General features: G+C 42.5%; 1 protein-coding gene across 1 annotated transcript in view; it reads left to right on the top strand.

The window, feature by feature from the left end:
• The window catches only part of acap3a (ArfGAP with coiled-coil, ankyrin repeat and PH domains 3a), a 309,102-nt gene extending 291,994 nt beyond the window's left edge, over positions 1-17,108 (top strand). Inside the window, exons 16-24 of the mRNA XM_048561396.2 lie at positions 1,496-1,565; positions 1,666-1,760; positions 2,730-2,944; positions 3,829-3,927; positions 4,581-4,673; positions 5,694-5,914; positions 6,155-6,264; positions 8,431-8,541; positions 10,123-17,108. Coding sequence (XP_048417353.2) covers positions 1,496-1,565; positions 1,666-1,760; positions 2,730-2,944; positions 3,829-3,927; positions 4,581-4,673; positions 5,694-5,914; positions 6,155-6,264; positions 8,431-8,541; positions 10,123-10,270 — 1,162 coding nt within the window. The 3' untranslated portion in view covers positions 10,271-17,108. The remainder of the gene's footprint in view (positions 1-1,495; positions 1,566-1,665; positions 1,761-2,729; positions 2,945-3,828; positions 3,928-4,580; positions 4,674-5,693; positions 5,915-6,154; positions 6,265-8,430; positions 8,542-10,122) is intronic.
• The last annotated feature ends 4,213 nt before the right edge of the window (positions 17,109-21,321 follow it).

Below are 21,321 nucleotides of genomic sequence, written 5' to 3'. Positions count from 1 at the left end.
GCTTTTCACTTCCTCATTACCCAGTCCTTAATGATACAAAACCAGGCTAAAGTTTAGCTGCAAGTGAGTACTTTTTAATACCTGGCCGCTTTGCCCTCACCCATTTTATCCCTGACACAAATTAAAATGGCCCTCAACAGTCTGAAACTGGTGTCTTTATTAGAGAGTCCACAAGAAGGCTAGGGTGGGACGTGTTAACATATCACAGTGGTGCAATAGAGAGTGTGACAATTGCATTCCAAAAATGGGAAAATGTTAAATTTCTCAATGCTACATTCCTAATGTCGATGATTACAAGGCTTAGAGAAAGGAGAGAGAACCGATTTTGGGACGTTTTGCCGGGCTTTGAGGAAAGGGCGAGAGAATGAAAGTGTCAGGATAGCACAAGCAAAAATCCAGAATGGACACAATGAGCTGAATGGTCTTCTGCACTGGATGCTTCTATAATTGTAATTTCTTGACTATCAGCAAAACGAAGACTCACACCCTCTCACTCCCTGTTATCCAACTGGTTCACTTCCAAAATTGGCCTTCTAATTGAGAGGGTGAGGGGTTGCATTTTTCATCCCTTTGATCAGTGCCTAGCTCTACACTGTCAGAATATAAAGAACCAGCGGAAATTTGCATCATAGGTAGACAGGGTGGTTAAGGTGATTAGCATGCTTGCCTTCATTGCTCAGATCGTAGAGTTTAGGGGTTGGGACATCATGTTGAGGTTTTAAAGGACTGTGTCCAGTTCTGGTCGCCCTGGTATAGGAAGGGTATTATCAAACTGGAGAGGGTTCAGAAAAGATTTGCCAGGCTGTTGCTGGGAATGGAGGGTTTTAAATACAAAAATAGACCGGAAAGATCAAGATTTTTTTCATGGAGCATGGGAGGTTGAGGGGTGACTTTACTGAGATTTGTAAAATCATGACGGGCATAGATAAGGTGAATGACAAGGGCGTTTTCTGTAGAGTGAAGGAATTCAAAACTAGAAGGCTTATTTTTAGGGTAAGAGGAGAAAGATTTAGAAAGGACATGAGGGGCAATTTTTTGTTACACAGAGTGGTTCAGGCGTGGAATGAACTGCCAGAGAAAGCGATGGATGCAGTACAGTTACAACGTTTAGAAGACATACAGAAAAGTTCATGAAAAGAAAATGTTTGGAGGGATATGGGTCAAGCACAAGCAGGTGGACTAATTTAGTTTGGGAACATGGTTGGCGTGGACTGTATCCATGCTGTATTACTCTGAATCTGTGATTCTATTGCCTCACAGACTAAGTGCACAATTCATGTGCACTAAAACAATGGGAGGATTTCAGGCTGAGAGTTCAGCAGATCCATAGGATTTTTCGTTCATTATGGACAGAAAATGCAGAACCTCTGACCTCCCTTCTGATTTCCCACTGTATATTCAGTGCCAAAATATGAATTTGTAAAGCACAGGGCTGTGTTTTGCCTTTGCAAGTATCAGCTTTTAATGTTGTTCCTTTTGGATTTTTTTTAAAAAGGAGCCTTGGTGTCCAGTGTTCCAAGGTTCGTTCTCTCACATTGGACTCCTGGGAGCCAGAGTTACTTAAGGTAACTTTGAATGTTGGCACTTGATGAGATTCACATTTGATTCAACCTTATTTGTATTGTGAATGATTTTCTACAGCTTAAATCTAAAATCTGCTTTCAGTTGATGTGCGAGCTGGGAAACAACACCATTAATCATATTTATGAAGGAAGATGTGAGGAATATGGACTGAAGAAACCACAGCCTACAAGTACAAGGTCATATTTGAAATAATTCTCCAAGTCAACAGTGTACCATACTTCATCAAGAATTTTACTCTATGTTCCCAATGGATTGGAGGTCATTACGGTGTTGGCTTTCTTGCCAGCTGGCTCTAGGTTGTCTGATTTGTATCTGTCTGCCACAATGGGGATCTGCTGGCAATGAGCCACCACAGACCAGAGGAGAGGTGCTAAATCTGGTGTTATCCATCATATTCTGCCTTAGGCTGCCTTCTGTAATGAAGCAAGGCTGGGCAGGAGCGACGGAGAGGCCAGTAGCCTACAGTGAATGGAAATATCCTTGATGGGGGTCTTTCTTGCCCATTTGCCCCTAAAGTTGTTAGCTGTGGTCATGTTCTACAGAATCATACATTGGTTACAGAACACGAGGATGCTATCATGTCTGAGTTGGCTGTCTGCAAGAGCAACTTCATTAGTCCAGCTCCCCTTCCTTTTCCCTGTAGCCCTGCAAATTTGTTCCCTGCAGACAATTATCTAACTCCCTTTCGGAAGCCCTGATTGAATTTGCCTCCATAGTTGGATTTTTGACTAATTGATTAGCCAAGTAGCCAGATAAACATAAACCAGGGCAGAGTATATTCGAACCTGGGCAAAGATCATTACATACTGTTGTATCTCAATGCCTTTACCTTATTGAAAGAACACTGGCTGATTTTTTTTCTTTTGTCCATAGCCCAGAGGTACCAAAGGGGAGTGCCGCACTTCCACTGATGCCCTTGTTATGATCAGCAAATTGGTTGCATATCATTAATTTATCCGGGGATGTTCCAGCTCGGAACAACCCAATAGAAAATGTGTGCAACCATAGAGCTGCAGGAAGTTCTCGGAGCAATGTTTAATACTCTCAGATTTCTGACATTTTAAGCTCGTACTCTCCATCCGGGAATGGCTAGTGGATGGACTGGCTCATTTTGTTTCTGAAACCTTTGTTTGAACGTGTTGTAGGCTGCAGAAGGAAGCCTGGATCAAAGCCAAATATGTAGAAAAGAAATTCCTTAAAAAACTGCCTAATGCCGACGCACTCACAGATACTGAACGGAAACCACGGCGATGGAGTGTCAAGAAATGCCGACGGCACAACAGTTCCACCAAAGCTCCGACAGCACGCAGGAGGTATCGGCAGGACACTGGCAGTGTATCGCCAGCAACATTCGCAGCAGGTGAAGGCGGAATTAGCCAAGGCATTTCATTCTTTCTGGCTACAGTGTATATCTTGGGGGGAAAAAAATGGATGTTCTTCCCTCCTCAGCTGACTGCCGCACCTTGTTCAAGTAATGGTTCTACATGTTAGTGTCAACATTGTGGGTTCTAGCTATTACAGGCAAAGGCACTTCACGGAATCTGTGGCACGAAAACAGGCCATTTGGCCCGATCAGTTTGCGCCATCACTTATGCAGCATACAGACCTCTTCCCTGACCACTTCACCAGATCAGCAGATGAGCGAATTATTCTGAACAGCAATCTCTTTTATCCAGTCCCTTCAAAACCTTCATGAGTACAATACTAAAGAAGAATTCTAGACCAAGGAACGACATTGTACCTTTTATACAAACCTCACAGTACTGCAATAAGTCTTACTGTAAAATGGATTGTTCTAAATTATAGTAGATTTAAAGGATAGCTAAATGCATCGTCCAGTGTAAAATTTAGCCCTCAGTGACCTGACTAATGTGACTGGGGACTGGTATCTGCAGCAAGAGAAAAACAAAATTAAGTATCAGGCAAGCTTCCCAACCTTTGTTACCATTTTGTGACCACTTGAGGATGAAAGCCATATTTAGGGACCGGGTCAGGACATTCCAATTATGGCCCCATGAATAAATAACCCACTGTTCCAGACACAGGATTGAAGACCAGTCATGTGTGAGTTATTCAAGGGTAAATACTCCCCTGGAGCAGTCCCACATGTGAGTCTGTCCCCCTTTCAGCACAGAGGAAAGAAGAGAGTTTCGTAGCCTTAGCTTTATTGCTCTGTCTGTATGCAATCATGAATGACTCATAACTTCCTTTCTTCCCGGGTTGGTTACATTGTGGCAAATGCAGCAGCTGCACTGGAGAGAAAATTTCGAAGAGACTCCCTGTTTTGTCCTGATGAACTTGACTCGCTGTTTTCGTACTTTGACACTACATCTGGGCCCCGTAGTAAGTATACTCTTGTGAATTGTGTACACAGCGCTGTAAACGTTTAGAGTACTAACGAAGTGCACGGCAATGAATGAATACAGGACACAATTAAATAGCTGTGCCCCATTATTATGATTTCAAACATACCAGAAGATCAATCAGCACCCTGAGCCTTCTCTGAGATTCAATAAGTTTGTGACTGATCAATTAGTGCTTTGAATTCCACATTCCCACCTATTCCCAATCACCTTTAATTTCCTTACCCAGTAACAGTCTAACTACCTGCATCTTAAAAATGGCCCTGCTTCCATTACCTTGTGAGGGAGAAGAGTTCCAAAATCCCATGATCCTCTGAGAGAAAGAAGACATCTTCTGTAAGGGATAGCAAGAGCTGCCGCTGTTGGAGTCAGGGATAACACAGCGAGGAGCTGCAGGAACACAGCAGGCCAGGCAGCATCAGAGGAACAGGAAAGTTGACGTTTCGGGTCAGGACCCTTCTTCAGAAAAGAAGGGTCCCGACCCGAAACGCCAACTTTCCTGCTCTTCTGATGCTGCATGGCCTGCCATCTTTGTTAAGCGGCAGTCCCATACAGATCCTTGTTACCTTGCCTTTCCTTGACCAGTCTAAAGATACTGAAGTTTCTCTTGCTGTCTGTCTGCTGGTCCCGCAGGTTTAAGCAGTGACAGTGGCTTGGGTGGCAGCACCGATGGCAGCACCGATATCCTGGTCTTCGGCACAGTGGTGGACAGTGTCACTGAAGAAGGTTAGTCCTGTTTCCAAATTCCTCCCACCAAGGCTCAGCTCAGGAGTGCTGCGTGAGGATTGATGTTCAATCTCCACGTAATCAAATCTCTCAACGTGCTACAACTCCGGCCAGCAATATCAGAGCCTACCAACTTTCTCATAAATCTGACTCTCAAAGTGGCTTTTCAGACTTAAAACCTGATTATTTACATCGGGTTTAGTCTCATTCCTGACTGTAGGCCTTCTGGAAAAATGTACTTTAATGGACTTGACAGGATAAAGTAGATTGTGATGCATCCCAAAGCCAAATAACCTAAATGGTTTGTGCTCACATAAAGACAATTGGCCACTAGGGACAGTGTCTAAGGGAACTGCCAGTGCCTATGGGATAATACCTCACATGGGTATGCACCTTCCAGAAAGGAGCAAACAACTTGTAATTTTTTTAAAAGGGAATCATTGTTCCTTTTATTTTGGAACGATCAGTAGAGTTCTACAGAAATTCTTATTCTTATCTGTCAATCCCTGGTAGAATACCAGCAGTAACATCTGCTTTCACGTTCCCTGTAACCACCCATTACCACTTAAAGATTTTGTAATGATTCTCTGAAGTGGCCGAAGACCGGATACACGAAGATAGGTTGTTACTGTGTTCCACTTTCAGACAAGGTTTACAGCAAAAAATGCAAGGCTGGAAGATTGTATCAGATTGCACAGCTCTATGTGTCTGGGCTGTGTTCTCTAGTGACATGTCAGTCTAATACATTGCATTGAGCGCCCACCCCAGATTAATGTTAACCTGTACCCTGCTGATAGTGTGCGTACTGATGTGGATACATCAGGAACCTATGACAGTGGCCAGGCATCTAGAGGTTTGCTGTGCTTGAGTCGAGGGCTGGGAATGGGAATGGGGGCCCAGAGCAACACTGGAGCCTGTGATTTCTGCCCCTGTCCCTTGGGTCTGATCGCCCATTCGAGAGGATTAAATGGAAAGGCTGGGCTGAGGAGAAATGGTTCACTGTTGCTTTTCTATTAACAGTGAGTGAGGTCTCTGAGGAGTCGAGCGGTGAGCCAGAGATTGAGGCAGAAGCTTCCGACTCTGAAGATCTCCGAGAGCTACACCCTGGCATCCTTGTGTACAAGGCAGCACAAGCTCGCAATCTGGCTGTCATGGCTGAGGCCTTGGCTCATGCTGCTGACGTCAACTGGGTCAATGACGAGGATGAGAATAAAACTCCGCTCATTCAAGCAGTCATTGGGGTAGGTCCCAGCGATCTTCCTTCACATGTTTTTGTCCTTCTCCTTGGAGGAGGGTGTAGGGTCAGGAGGTGCTGTCACAGAATGTACGTTATTGCTAAAGAGGGGAAGTAGACAGGCAACCTTTGAGCATTCCACTCAGACTGTACCAGATGGGCACATTCATCAGAATTGTTCCTGGGCTTGGATTGGTGATACTTCATCAGGCTTATCTTTTTCTTTGCTTTGTGTGTTTTTTGACAGGGTTCACTTGTTGCTTGTGAATTCCTACTTCAAAATGGGGCTGATGTAAATCAAAAAGATATTCGAGGTCGTGGGCCGATCCATCATGCCACCTACCTGGGACACACTGGGTAAGGAGTACATATATATCCGCTGAGGTTGATAATAACTTGGAGAACAGCTGAAATCCTTTTGAGGATATTTTTAACCTTTAATCCTTATCAGGCTCTTCTGTGTTTCCTGATTACTTGTTTAATGCCCAGCCCTGGGTGAGCTATAATTTAGTTCAATTAAACTTGGGAAAAAATGACCTCACTAATGCTTTACCAGTGGCTTGTTCCACACTCCATGACCACTTTGAGCTTAACCTTTTGTGACCTCAGCATCCAATTCAGTCCTGCGCAGTTTCTGACACCTTATCTCTTCCACTGTGAAGGGGTCTTGTACCTCTGTCCATCAACTGCTTAAAAGCTCATACAGGACTCAATTTACCCTGAAAAGGGCTGGTTAGCTCAGTTGGCTGGATCTCTGGTTTGAGATGCAGAGCGATGCCAGCAGCACAGATTCAGTTTCCCCCTCTGGCTCATGATGATGCTGCCTTCTGAACGCACAGACCCCCACGCTCATTCCTCGCCTTGCCTGATCCTCAAATTAAACCGCCACCAGTTTGTCTCTCTCCCTCACGGGACAGCAGCCCTCTGGACTATGACTTCAGCACACTCCTGGCCTTTCTCCCAAACTCCATTCTCCACAGACTAATTGCATGGATCTCATCATGCCTCTCCTCAATGATTCACAGTTCTCCTGGTGCTCAGAACCTCGCATTTAAAACTCATATCCTCATGATGAATTCCTTACATTGTCTTGACCTCCTCCAGCCCCTTCCCCATTCCTTTGATTCTGACTTCTCTTCCTTTCAGTAGCTGTTGATCCTTCAGGTGCATTGTTCACCGCAGGTGGGATTTGTTCCCCTCACTATTGCACATCCTTCAAACCCACATCCCTGACAATATTTTTGATCACTCCTCCTAATGTCTCTTTCTTTGGTTTTTGGCTTTTCTTTCCCCTTCGTGCTACTCTGAAGCTCCTGGACTTTCTGGTCTCTGATTTTGTCAGACTTCAGCTTTTGTGCTGGGTCAGAAACATTACAATTATACAACTGCATGAACACCACTGTGGGACTAAGCAAGCAAGACCTGATGTATGATAAAATGCATCCTCTATGCCCTCCTGCTTTTTTAATCCTTTACGTTCCTCTTATTCTATTTTTATTTTCTACTTTTTTCATGTTTGAACCTTTTCCACATTTTCCCCTGCTGCTGACTCCCCACTTCAGCCTCCATAGAACCCCTGCAGTGTGGAAAGAGGCCATTCAGCCCATTGAGTCTGTACAGACCCTTTGAAGAGCATTCTGCCCTATCCCCATAACCCCGCGTTTCCCGTGGCCAATCCATCTGACCTGCACACCTTCGGACTGTGAGAGGAAACCGGAGCACCCAGCAGAAACCCATGTAGACACAGGGAGAATGTGCAAACTCCACACAGACAGTCATCCAATGCTGGAATCAAACTCTGGAGCTATGAGGCAGCAGTGCTAACCACTGAGCCACAACATCACCACCATCGCATCCACCACCCCACCCCCTGCAACTCTCCCCAACCTCCAGCTTTGAAGATGAGAGCAACTTTGAGGGGAAAAAAAATGATTCAGCCCAGGAAATATGGGTTCATAAAATCATGGAATGTTTCAACATTGAAGGGGACCACTCTGCCCATTCAGTCTGTGACAATGTTTTGAGAGACTGGCATGGCCACTCGTTGACGTATTGCCCTACGTTTGTCAGAAATGAAGTTCAGATTAATGTATCCACCCAGGTAGCAACAAGAGGACACACAACCACTCAGGTCTGTCAAGTGCTTCAGCTAAATCATGGCTGATCTATATCTTAACTCCATTTGCCCACCTGGGTGCTACATCTTTCAGTATCTTGCCTAACAATCCCAGTTTTTGAAATTTTCAAAACTGGCATTCCTCACCAGATATCCACTACCCTTTGCATGAAAAAATATTTCCTGATAGCGCCGTGAAACTGCCAAATTGTGGCTTTTAAGATTTTGCAGCCTCCCCTCCCCCACCCCCACCCAAACCCAGCTCCAAGTCCTTGGAACAGTAAACTTGTCAGCTGCTTGCTGAGCGTCTTGGAAAGTTTTAACATGCCAAGTGCTATTTAAATGTAAGCCTCTGAAAGTTTGTATGAAGCTGATGTTTTCTCACTTTGTCTCAATTCTGTCTCCAGTCAGGTCTGTCTTTTTCTCAAACGAGGAGCCAGTCAGAATGCAGTGGACGATGATGGGCAGGATCCACTCAGCATTGCTGTTCAAGCAGCCAACGCAGACATTGTGACTCTGTAAGCCCCCTTCTCCTGTATTTAGTCTCGCTGCTTGAGAATTGTTGCCACCTTTCAAATCTGGAATTCTTTTACATTTTTGTTTAAAACCCATTGTTCAAACATTCCCAATTCTACACAATAAAAATAGTCACTATTATCAAGTTTGAGATGTACTGCTGAAGTGAAAGTTTATGAATTGTACTGTATTTTCTCAATTAATTTTTGCCACTGTTCCACTGGCAACCTCTGACTCCAGCTGGTGACCTGTAAACATGGTCCCTTTGAGTCTGTCAGGTATCATGGTGAGCAGACTGTCTTGAGGAACTCTCTCAGACACAGTCCTTCTGTGGCAAGGCTGGAAGGAGTTGGGCAGCAGGTCTGCCCCTTCCCTCAGCACACCCTGAATGCTCTTATAGCCTCAGAGGTACTTGCACAGTTTGGGCAAGCAGCTTCTTAGACTTGGAGGCCTTCATGATGTAGCCACTGTGGACCTCAGCTTGAATGCTGTAATCCAGGTGAGGACAATTGGAAGTGTTGCATGTTGACAGGCTCAGGCTTTGTTTTGATGCTGTCCACAGTAAAATAGAGTCATGGAGTCACACAGCACGAAAACAGACCCTTCGATCCAACCAGTCCATGCTGACTTTAATCCCAAATAAAACTAATCCCACCTGCCCAAGCTTGGCCCATATCGCTCCAAACATTTCTTATTCATGTACTTAACCAAATGTCTTTTAAATGTCCTAACTGTACCCCCATCCACCACTTCCTCTGAAAGTTCATTCCACCCACAAACCGCTCTCTGTGAAGTGTAATAAATGTATGAAATCAAGAACAAAATCTGTGGCACAAATTTGATAACTTCCAGCAGTAGCAGAAAATAGACAGTGGTTAAAAAAAAGTTCAGATAACAAGGTGTAGAGCTGGATGAACACAGCAGGCCAGGCAGCATCAGAGGAGCAGGAAAGCTGACGTTTTGGGTTGAGACCCTTCTTTAGAAGGAGGGTCTCGACCCAAAATGTCAGCCTTCTTGTTCCTCTGATACTGCTTGCCCTGCTGTGTTCATCCAGCTGTACACCTTGTTATCTCAGATTCTCCAGCATGTACAGTTCCTACTATCTCAGTCGTTAAGAAGTTGCTAGTTTTTAACCTGGTTCATACATTTCCATTCCTATTGGCTCCAGTGTAAAGAACATTGGGCATAGCATATAGTAACCAGTTTCCCCTGTTTCCTGCCACATTCGATGTTTAAAGTGAGCCCTTCATCAGATCGATGCACAAAGCATGGGCCAATAAGTGAGACAGCCAATTCACCAGCTTCACCCCACCCCCACCAGGAAACTTGTTTAAGACCATCTTAAAGTCACGTATCTAGAGAAAAACATCAAGGAATTCATTCAGTTAATCAGAGTCAGAATTTAGGCAGAATCTGGTTGCAGATGGCGGGGCAGGGGGTGATGAATATTGGATCCACATTGCCGCTGCCCAAATTAGGATGTTAGCATAAAATCTAAGGGTTCAATTTGGCAAGATTTTCTCTCTGAAGAATGGCCTGTTGTTGCCCAAAAATGTTAATTTGCTCCCTCTTTTTGCCCACAGATTGCGACTGGCAAGAATGAATGAAGAGATGCGGGAGACTGAAGGCCCATTTGGCCAGCCAGGTCAATATCCTAGCAGCAGTCCCACTGAGCTTCAGTACAGGAAGTGCATTCAGGAATTTATCAGTCTAAAGATAGATGAATGCTAGGGAAACAGCACTAACTAACCTGATTAGGTGACGTAGTAATGATAAACTGGGCCTCTTTTGATTACACATTTCTCTTATGGATGGTGGAGCGATGAGCTGTTTATTTTTATGACTGTGTACGCACAGCTAGCACTGATGGTGAAAGAAGAAAAGGCAGTGCTTAAAGTTTATTTTGTGTCGTGTGAACAGATGCTTTATTCACATTTTTCAGCCTCAATGTGGTTACTATAAAGCATGGAGTTAAGTAATCACTGTAGAAACATTCCACTCTCTAAGGGTTAATGTCCTCAGTTGATCAGAGGGCCGATGCGCTCCATTACATGGCACCAGCCCATAATGGTCAGCAAGTCTTTGCCAAGCTGCCAGGTCTGACTAGGTGCAAATAGAGATGCTCCAATTGATCTCGAGACCCCTGGGTGAGGGAGGACAAATTCAGCCAAGGTTCCCATTCCTGACAGTTATCAAGTTGAACAGGATTGGGTTCAGCATTGATCCTGTACCCCACATTACCACTTCCCCACTCAAAGGGTTTGCGAGCACCCAGTCTCTAGTACAATTACATGATGTACACAGCATTGCTGGTAGCTGTGAAATTGTACATCCTGAATCAATGACTTTTGGACAGCAGGGAAGGAAAAACAAAGAAAAACATAGCTGGGGTTGAGATTTTCAAATTTTAAATTTTACGTGTTTAAACTAAATTAAATTAAACTTTAAAATATTATGAATTTAAATAGGAAGTCTGTCTCAGCCCCTCCAATTAAAACCAGGATGCTCAGTTAAGTATGTGTACTATAAATTTCTGATAACAAATCAAAAACAAATAGGAGTTAAATGTTCTTCTATAAGGCCATAAATATTTGTTACCTTATTGCCTGCATTTAGGAATTGATCATTTCCTTAGAGCCTGGTTTGTATATTTTTTTAAAAGCTATCTGTTTTTAATGTAATTCTTCTTGGCTCTTTTCTGTTGGTGCCCTACAGGGCAAACTGGGTGTGTCCAGGTTAACATTCACACCCTTGCTTAGTGTGATACATTCCCAAACTGATTTAGATCAGTCACCTTGCCAGCTGCAGACAAACAAAGCTGCCAACAATTCATAAGTAAAAACAGAAAATGATGGAGCAACTCAGCAGGTCTGATATCATCAGTGGAGAGAGAAGCAGAGTTAATGTTTTAACTCTTCTTTCAGTACACTTTCTGTTTTATTTCCAGTCTGCAGTACTTTGCTTTTATTTGCTAATATTCATGATTTTCAAGAGGAAGTCCAGCACAGTGAACTAAGTGGGAATCTCATGGTAACACCCAAGGAATTGGGGTTGAGAGCTTTGGCCTTGGAGAAAATTAGGTATTCGTGGGTTTCCTCTGGCCGCTGCTAACTGGAAGTAGATATTGCTGCTAACCATTGACACATCCATAGATAGTTTTGATGAGCTTGAGGAGTAAGGTCCAGGAAGCCACAAAGGAGATTTTGTGGGGATGCGTTACAATGAAAGAAAGAATGTTTTTTTAAAAGCACAGAGGGAAGAATTTAATAAATATTTTACCAAACAAGTCTTTCAGTTTAAAAAAAAATCAAATTATTTTAAATCATTTGTTTCCACTGGAAACTGTTACACAGGTCACATATAAAGAATTAAACTTTGGGCAAAATCTTCTCTGCTTTCACCAACTCTGCACAGGACTGATTATTTCTGAGGCTGTTAGGCTGAGATGAGAAGCCTGGAAATCATGTGTTCTGATTTAGTTTTACGATTGGTGCTGCGAAACTCATTGCCTCAGTTACAGAGAAAAAATCCAATTAATCAGCAAATGCCTGCCAAGCAAGATGTGGTCCTAAAGGACTCCCTTCAATAAACTCAATTTTTAAGCAGCCAGGGTTAGTTTGCCAATGAATTACTATTAAATAACTTGAAGTGGCAACTAAATATTCCTTTATATTATATTCAACTTTTCTATGGTGATGAATATTCCTGGAGATGCAAAGGAATAGGGAAGTGTTGAGCCATATGAACTACTTTGATCTTTTAACTAATCAAACATTGCTTTGTTGAGATGCTGCATCTAGTACTGTAACCAGAAACCTGAGCAGGTTAGAAGAAAGTTGATTGTTTTCTGTAATTGGGTTCCATGGTAACACTGACCTTTTGTTTTAATCTTGATGTTGTAATTATTATAAACAGACCAGGTGACCTTAGTTACACATATAGGACAGAATCTGCCCTTGTGCCTGTACAGTAGGTGTCATGTGTTGATGTATTGCTTGATATATTGAAAAAGGTGGTTACAACATTCTGTTCCTCAAAACAAAATCACACATTTTAAGGGGGAAATCGAGTTCTGTAAATATTAAAATGGAGTTTTGTTCTGGTTGGGACAATTTATTTAAAATGAAATAGAATATGAATTAGATTTTATGTATAAAACAACTTTGTGCACTTTTCCTACCTACAGTATTGTTTTCTGTTAACTTTGTGAGTTCTCTCAACAGTGAAAGTGTTGTTTTAAATGTTTATTTATATGAATTGCCCAGAGGAATAGTGCAATGAAAAAAAAATGAATACAGGTAACTGTGTTTATTGTTGGAGATTTGTGGGTTTTTTTTGTAACACCATAGAGTGTATTTTTTTAAATTGACACACTTTGTTTTGTATTTGGCACAGTACAGGCATAAAATGTCTCTGAGCTTTTATTTAGTGTGACGCACCTGTGCAGATTTCTACTGCTTAGTTTAGCATAGATTACTAGAGCACATGGCGAGTTCTCAGTAGATCTCTTTTAATGCATTCTGTGTAAACTGTTTGATTTGCAACAAAACCTGGATCAACAGGTCCCACAGGTACAGTTTCAACAAAAAGTAATTGCTTTTCATTTTGAGATTTTTTCTTCTACTTCCTGTGTATAGAGCGATATTTTCAAATTGATTTGTGACTCCCAGCATCTCTAATTAAATGCTGTGCATAACATTGTTTCATAGCCTAGTGCAAAATCCTTGCAAGTTGTAAAATGTGTCTTTTGGCAGAAAGCAACAGTGTAAAATATTAATATACATGACCATCGCCTCTCACCCTTCAAGCTCCATAAATCTGCTGCTCGAAATATGCAGTTTCTTTATCTGGAACTGAGAGAATTGTCAGACTTGGGATTCAGTACTGTATCCCCTCCTACCAGCCCTTCACTGATACAAAAGCAACTCAATGCTGTTAGCGGGTTGGGCAGATGATCTCCTGTTAGGAGGGATAACTATGTTCGGAATTATGGCTGCATCCTCCCACCTTGTCACACTGCAGGAAAGTACATGAGACTGGAGAATCTGCCAAAATGTTAGTGTCCAACATTTCAATGGTCACATGGCACATGTGCAGCCAACTGTCAATTCCACAAACAAGTTAGACTCCCCCACAAGTAGCAAAACTTCACAACAATTCCACAATTCAACATGATGAAAAATAATTTCATTTGTTCATCTGTGTGAGATCTTTAGGCAAAAGTTTACCAAGAGTGAGCATTCAGCAGCTAACTTCAGGGCTCAAACAGTGCACTTTCAGGAATATTGATCCTCCCTCAGGAAGTCTGACCTGCCTTGAATTGACTGTTAGAGAGAGCGGGAGTTTTTATATATGACACTGATTTGAGTTTACTCAATCCTCTCCCTAAGTATAACTAAGGCTGTATGTTTCAAAGCTTTTTCTTAAATATTCACTCTGTGTGTATCACTGGTAAGGCCAGAATTTCATGCCCCATGCTAATTCCCCTTCAAAGATGATCAATACAAGTGCTGGATCATCTCAAAAAATATTTAAGAATCAACCACATTGCTATGGAACTAGAGTCACCTAAAGTCCCAGACCAGACCATGATGGCAAGTTTCCTTCCCTAAATAGGATTTAAAGAACCATCTGGGTTTTCACAACAATCTGGTAGTTTCGCTGGCAACATTATAGATTTTAGCTTTTTCACTTGAGATTTAATGTCACTGGTTTAGTGGGCTTCGAACCCATGTCTCTGGATTACTACTCCAGTAACATCACTATCTGTTGCTATATCTAAAGATTACCCCACACATATTTAAATCGCTGTGCTATCGAAGCTTTCAACATTTCTTTCTCAGTTTCATTTCTATGGTAACAATATTATCGTTCTTTTTCTGTTTGCAGGTGTTGAATTTAGTCTTAGCAAATAATTGATGTTTATCTTGAACTAATACCACTTCACATTTCAGCCCTAAAAAAGTAAGACTTTTTAAAAGTTGTCAACAAATGTGAGGGATACAATGTGATTGTGCACGGTTACAAAGGTGTGGCTGAATTATTGGCCTTAAAAAATCCACTGGTTTCATTTGGTAAGGAAGGATTCAAGGTGATTATAAAAGTGTGTCGCCTGAAGGCTCCCGATAGTCTGGCAAGAGAACGCCCAGTCCCTGAAAGGACACGCTCCAACAGCATCTGTTGGGCTGAGATTAAGGAGTTCCTACTTATTCAGCAGGCTGATTGGTAATGTTGTCAAGATGCAGTTTTTCTTTTTCTCTGGCAGAAACCACTGGCCCAGTGCCAAATCCCTGAAAACACTCAACATACACACACACACATTTACATTCTGTGCAGTCCCTAGAGACAGCCCCAAACTGTAATAAATCAGGGTAGAACTCAAGTCTCCAGATTCTGTAGGAGTAAGGCAAACCAAACTACTGCTGTTTAAGCCATCTGTGTAAATTGGATGTGGTATCGGTGATTGTACGTCGAAATGAGGATGGAGCACAAGTTCTCTGCTGAACTTAGATGCACAATTCGAAGGAGTCAAACTTGCTGTTCCACCTTCAGAACAATCTGTTTTGAAGATGCTTACATTTCATCCATGTCTCCATTCAAGTCAATGATGCTTCTCTGGCAAGGGCATAAAATAAGGGTAATTATGTTTAATACAGTCATTAGTATCAGTCAGTTTTAATGAAATAAATTGGAGAGCATGTTGCCTGGGCTCAGAATCTGTCATGAGAACCTACTTCCCTGAAAGTAGATTAGTAATTTTTGCTCCTTAATACTTTATCAAAGAAACTCACAAATAATTAAAGACATTCCAATACAGCAATCCATCACCACAATAATCCTTTAGGAACTGGGATAGATATTCTATAAAATGGAGGTGAGGCTATTTGCGCTGGAGTTTTTAGATAACTTGAGGTGAAAAGGAGAGGATTTTTGAATCAGGCAGAAGGTATAATCTGTACAGCTCCTACTGTGTGCTGTTTTCTGATCTGGTCTGCTAAAACTTACAATCATAGTTCAGTGTAACTCTGCTCATGTGCGGAGACGTTTGAAAAGTTAATTCTGACAGACGTGGTATTCCAGACTTCACTCCTTTTTAACTTAATGCTCACTGCATTGAAAAATAGGAACTTTCCAACCTTGAGCATCCACAGTCCTTAGTAAGTGCACTCAGGAATAGTAGAGTTAGGTTCAGCAAAAGCTCTTTCACCAAGCCTCATAAGGGGCCACAAACTCACCTAAGCTGCCTATAAGTGGATGATGTAAACAGATTCTCTGGAGCAGGGCAAAAGCAATCTCACATAGAACCTGTGCAAAGAAACTCTTATTTACACAGCCTGGACTGGCTCTGAACCCAGGCCATCAGAACACACTGTATCACCTGTCTTCTGTAAGAGACTTCCTGAAGGAATCAGGGTGAATGTTGGGGATCGGTACAGACCCATAAAGGCTCTGATAAGACTGCCACTTTGTAAACTTCTGTTTGTTGAAAAGACCACGACCAGACATAAGCCACTTTTCCCCTCCATGCTAGGATAAACCACTATATGACTGTTGGATATGGGGCTAATTACAGGGGAAAAATGGTTTCCAATATTTAAAAAAAATTCAGTAATTTTTACAAGACAAGTGATTTACTCTAAAGTCATTTACTCCACAATCAATGAGGCTGTTACTTCCTGCCAAAGACTGAAAAAAAGACACAACATTGAATCTAGGTTAGCAAGAGACTGATCAATCCAGTACTCAGTTAATGGAATGTAAGTTCAGATTTTAAAACAGGACCCCCTTCCTTGTTTTGTGGTTTAGTTAGTAACACACTGTCTGTATGGAATGGATCCTTCCTCATCAAGCAGGTCCTAGCTTCAATATGGAGTTTACTAATTTTACGTAGGTCTGTGGTGGGTGTGAGAATTGGCCTGCAGTTGACTGGGAGGGGGTGGGGAGGGTTTGTTTGGTGAGCACAGTGGGATGGAAGAAGGGGGTTTTGCCGTTCAGATCATATTCAGTAAGTCCTGCTAAAAACACACGTGGACACTGGGTGGCATCTGTTGAGCAATCCTGTTTCTCAATCATATAACCTGACAGGCACCCACTGGGTGAAGGATAACCCAACCAGAGGTGCCTTTCAGGGTAGGAGATACTCTGGAGATTGGACAGGGAGGGGTTTGTCGCCAAGTGGAATTTGGGGATGGGGATAATTAAGGTGCATAGTTGGATGTTAATGTCAAACAATGAATTGGCAAAACACAACAGCTAGTTAAGTGTATGTTAGATATCGTAGAAAGTACAAACTTGCAGTTTAACTAAAGTCTTTGTGAAAAGTTATGTAGAAATACTGTAGGATGGAGTCTTGCTGTACAGCTGTAAATATGCTACGCAACTTAACCCTCTTACTGCCTGCTTTTGTCATGAGCTTGTGCTAGCTTTCCCTTATCTGTACTGAATGTTGTACTCTGATGCATTCTGCAACTGAATATCTTTGTAAAATTTACACTTTTGACTGTTGCCTTGTGTCTGCTTTCTTATTGTCTTTTGAAAAACTGTTAATAAATTCAGTTTGAAATCCTAACCTTCAGTGGTACTCTCTGCTTCCTTTTTCTAGCTCATTCACTGAGACTTCCTCATTATACATTCCCCACAATGGATGCTGCTTGCTATTGATCAGTTACAATGGCTGAATCATTGTTGGGTGAACACTAGAGACAAAGTAATACTTCCCAACTTGCCATAATCTCTCTCAGGACTCTATAACATTCAATAGACCGTAGTTACAGGCAAGACTGAAATTGGCAGCTGCAGAACTCCACACCCCCTCAAACACCTCCCTCTACCTCTTAAAACCATGGCTCAGAGGCAGCACTTTAGGTTAGAGGTGAGGTTCAACTCCCACTCCAGTGACATGAGCACAACGTACAGATGAGCCCTGGCTTGTGTTGCAGCTTTTGCTATGAGATGTTCAATTTATTCCTGTCTGGGGATATTCCTAACAGCATTGAAAATTGAAAGAACTGGGCACTGTTGCATTGCTGTCTGGGTTGTTTCGTGTGCAAATTGGCTGCCAAGTTTCCTACATGTTGACAGGTTGATTTAAATAAACGTTTGGGGCCCTTGTAGCAGTGGTAGCGTCCATATCCCTTAGCCAGGAAATCTGGGTTCAAGTCCTATCTGCTCCAGAAATGTGTAATAACATCACTAAACAAGCTGATTAGAAAATATCTAAAAGTGACTTTGATTCAAAAATACTTCATTAGTGTAAAGTACTTTGAAGGTAGCCTGAGGTCTAATGTGATGCAAGACATTTTTTTGACTGTCAAATTGTTTTCCCTGTGGAACCATCTCCACTGAGGTGATGCTTTAATGTCCCTCAGTATACAGTTCTGCAATTATCCTGTGTTTCAAACTCCCACCCTCAGCTGTGCGTGCAGTGCGCAAGGAGAGTAATGCACTAGGCTTTATGTAACCCGGCTACGGTTAGTTGCTTACCCGCTGTCTTCATAAACGTTCCTATCCCAACTTGTCAGGTTAGCATGTGAGGTGTGAAAATGCCTAAGGCTCAGGCAAACTGCATGTTACTGAGATGCGGAAGTTTGGTGAGAACTGAGACACCATTTGGACTCAGCAACAGGTGTTTGTATCAGACAATGGCCGCCAGGGCTCAACACTTCTATGTCTCACTCGCTAAATGAGGAGGCAGCTTGTCTCCTGTTCCAACACATGGAGACTAAGTGGCTTTGATTTATTTAAAATGCAGAATATTCTTGTTTCAAACACCAATAAACTATTACAAAATTCATTATGTTGAGGTTCAGAATGCTGAACCTAAACGGCTTGGAGGCAGGAAAGCCATTTTTAAAAATTCATTCACGGGATATGGACATCATTTGCTAGACCAGCACTTATTGGCCAGAGGACAGTTAAGAGTCAGCTACATTGCTGTGGGTCTGGAGTCACATGTGGGCTAGACCAGGTAGGGACAGTGTTTCCTTCCCTAAGAATCTTTAGTGAAGCAGATATTTTTCACCCCCACTGAGAATTGACAATAGATTTATGGTCATCGTTACACAATTCATTTCCGTTTTTATTGAATTCAGATTCTACAATCTGTGCACGCGTGTGTGTATGTGTTGAAGGCAGGACCATGATCAACCTTACAGTCCCATTCCCTAATGAGGCCCTGATGTGGCCACTTGCAGCCTGCAGCCTGCTTCCTCTGGGGTTAACTCAGTTCAGGCAGGTCTGACCCATGTCTTGTAGCTAACATCTTGTGGCTACCTGTCCACCTCAGTGGGGGGAGGGGTTCCTTGATCAAAGGCATTCGGTGTCTCCTAGATATTGGTGACAGGTAGCAGAGAGTGGAGGCAGCTGAAGACCATTTCCTGATGCCCTGTACCCATCTCCGTTTGAGCCCCTACTCTAAACCAGATATTGCTTCGTCTGTCACATTGAGATTGTTCTTCAATGCTGGATGTTCTGAGGTTGAGGGATATACCTTCTGCAGTGGCTTTGCCAGAAGCACTGCTCAGAACAAGAGCTACCTGCTGCCTCTGACTGGCCAGCTGCTCCCACTGGTTTAGACATCCACAGGGAAGGGGAGAACCCAGGCACCCCTACATGTTCGAGATAACAAAGTGTGGAGCTGGATGAACACAGCACGCAAAGCAGCACCTTAGGATAAGATGCTGATTGGCCTGCTGTGTTCAACCAGATCCACACTTCGTTATCTCGGATTCTCCAGCATCTACAGTTTCCATCATCTCTGGCCTCTACATGTTCACAGGCCAATGGTCTTTCCAGCTGCTTGACAAAGTAGTTGTGGAGGTCAGGAGTTCAAATGTACTTACATGAAATTGCAACTAATAGGCAGTGGCCTGCTGATTCGATTAAGGCAAGGGACAGGAAGTGACACTGAAGATGCTGTACACTGTACAAAGATGATCACAGATAGAAGTGAGATATACAGATATTGGAAAGCCAAAAGCACTGGAAGGACAGGGTTCCAGAAGGAGCAGAAAGGGCTGAAGAAGAATCATTAGAAAAATCCAGGAGAAAAGTAGAAGAAGCAGCTGATAGCCAAAGTTGCTGGAAGCAAGTGATCAAACTAGGAGCTGATGAATGCTCGGCAGGGAGAAACAAAGTTGTCCGTTACCTTCAATCGAACCTGAAATGCCTCCCTTTGTGATCTGAATTCACATCTGTTGTATAAAGAATTTTGATACCTTAAATACATTATATCCCATTTCCAATCGATTTTCAAATTTGCTTCAATTTGAAGTTCTGAATGAATCCAGTTTCGACAGTTTCTGGGATTGATCAGACTTTGTCAAGAATGCCAGCCTAAAGCCCAGAACCCTCGTCCTTCTCATCTCCTAAGCTAGGTAGATACTAAATCAGAAATCACATGGCACCAGGTTATAATCCAACAGGTTTATTTGAGATTACAAGCTTTTGAAGCACTGTTTCCTTCATCAGGTAAAGTGGAAGGAAGCAAACAGACACAGAATATATGGAAAGAGAGATCATTGCAAGATAATTCCAGGTAATTAAGACTATCAAAAGACAGCACAAATAATGTGACTGGAGCTGAATAACAAGTCTTTGCAGGTGATCAAAAGTGTCAAATGGTGTGAGTAAAAATGTCAACAAGTGAATAGCAAGTGAAGGGATGACCTATGATCTAATGAATTGAGGCAGAGAGATAATTACAAAAGATCAAAAATAAGATGAGGCAAACCAAATAGCTGGAACAACAAGATAATAAAATGTGAGGCTGGATGAACACAGCAGGCCAAGCAGCATCTCAGGAGCACAAAAGCTGACGTTTCGGGCCTAGACCCTTCATCAGAGAGGAACAACAAGATTGGTATAAAAGTTGCATGACAAGAGTCTAACCAAAGTAACAAGTAATCCGAGATAACAAAGTGCGGAGCTGGATGAACACAGCAGGCTAAGCAGTATCTCAGGAGCACAAAAACTGACGTTTCGGGCCTAGACCCTTCATCAGAGAGAGGTAATCCAAATCTGTACAAACTAATTAAGGTAGACAGATCATTAATAGTTATCAAGGTGATGGTGTCAGAAGAGGAAGGAAGATTTTACATACATACCACAGTACAGTGAGGTTACATTTAGTGTGACATGAACCCAATATCATAGTTGAGACTGTCCTCATGGGTACAGAGTTTGGCTATCAGTTTCAGCTCGGCAGAATTGCAGCGACGTCAGCAGCACCATCTTATTTTTGACATTTTGTAATTATCTCTTTGCCTCAATTAATCAGATTATAGGTCGTCCCTTCACTTGCCATTCAGCTGTTGGCACTTTACTCACTCCGTCTAACCCCTTTGATCACCTGCAAAGACTCGTTATTCAGCCTATCGACACTCCACTCACACTATTTGTACTATCTTTTGACACTCTTAATTACCTGCAATTATCTTGTAATAATCTCTCTGCTGATAAGGGCAGCACGGAGACTCAGTGGTTCGCACTGCTGCCTCACAGCGCCAGGGACCCGAGTTCAATTTGAGCGTTGGGTGACTGTCTGTGTCAAGTTTGCATATGCTCCCAAATAAATAAATTCTGTATCTTTACGCTTCCATCTACATCACTCAATGAAGGAGCAGTGCTATGAAAGCTTGTGATTTCAAATCAACTAGTCAGACTATAACATGCAGACATGTGATTTTGTCCACCCCAGTCCAACACCTCCACATCACAGGAACATACTAGTCACCAGAAAGCTAATGGAACTTGATAACCAATCACTGTGAGGTCAGCCAACA

The sequence above is a fragment of the Stegostoma tigrinum genome, chromosome 28 (genome assembly GCF_030684315.1).
Source record: "Stegostoma tigrinum isolate sSteTig4 chromosome 28, sSteTig4.hap1, whole genome shotgun sequence".
NCBI lineage: Eukaryota > Metazoa > Chordata > Chondrichthyes > Orectolobiformes > Stegostomatidae > Stegostoma > Stegostoma tigrinum.
This window is presented reverse-complemented; position numbering and strand designations above follow the sequence as displayed.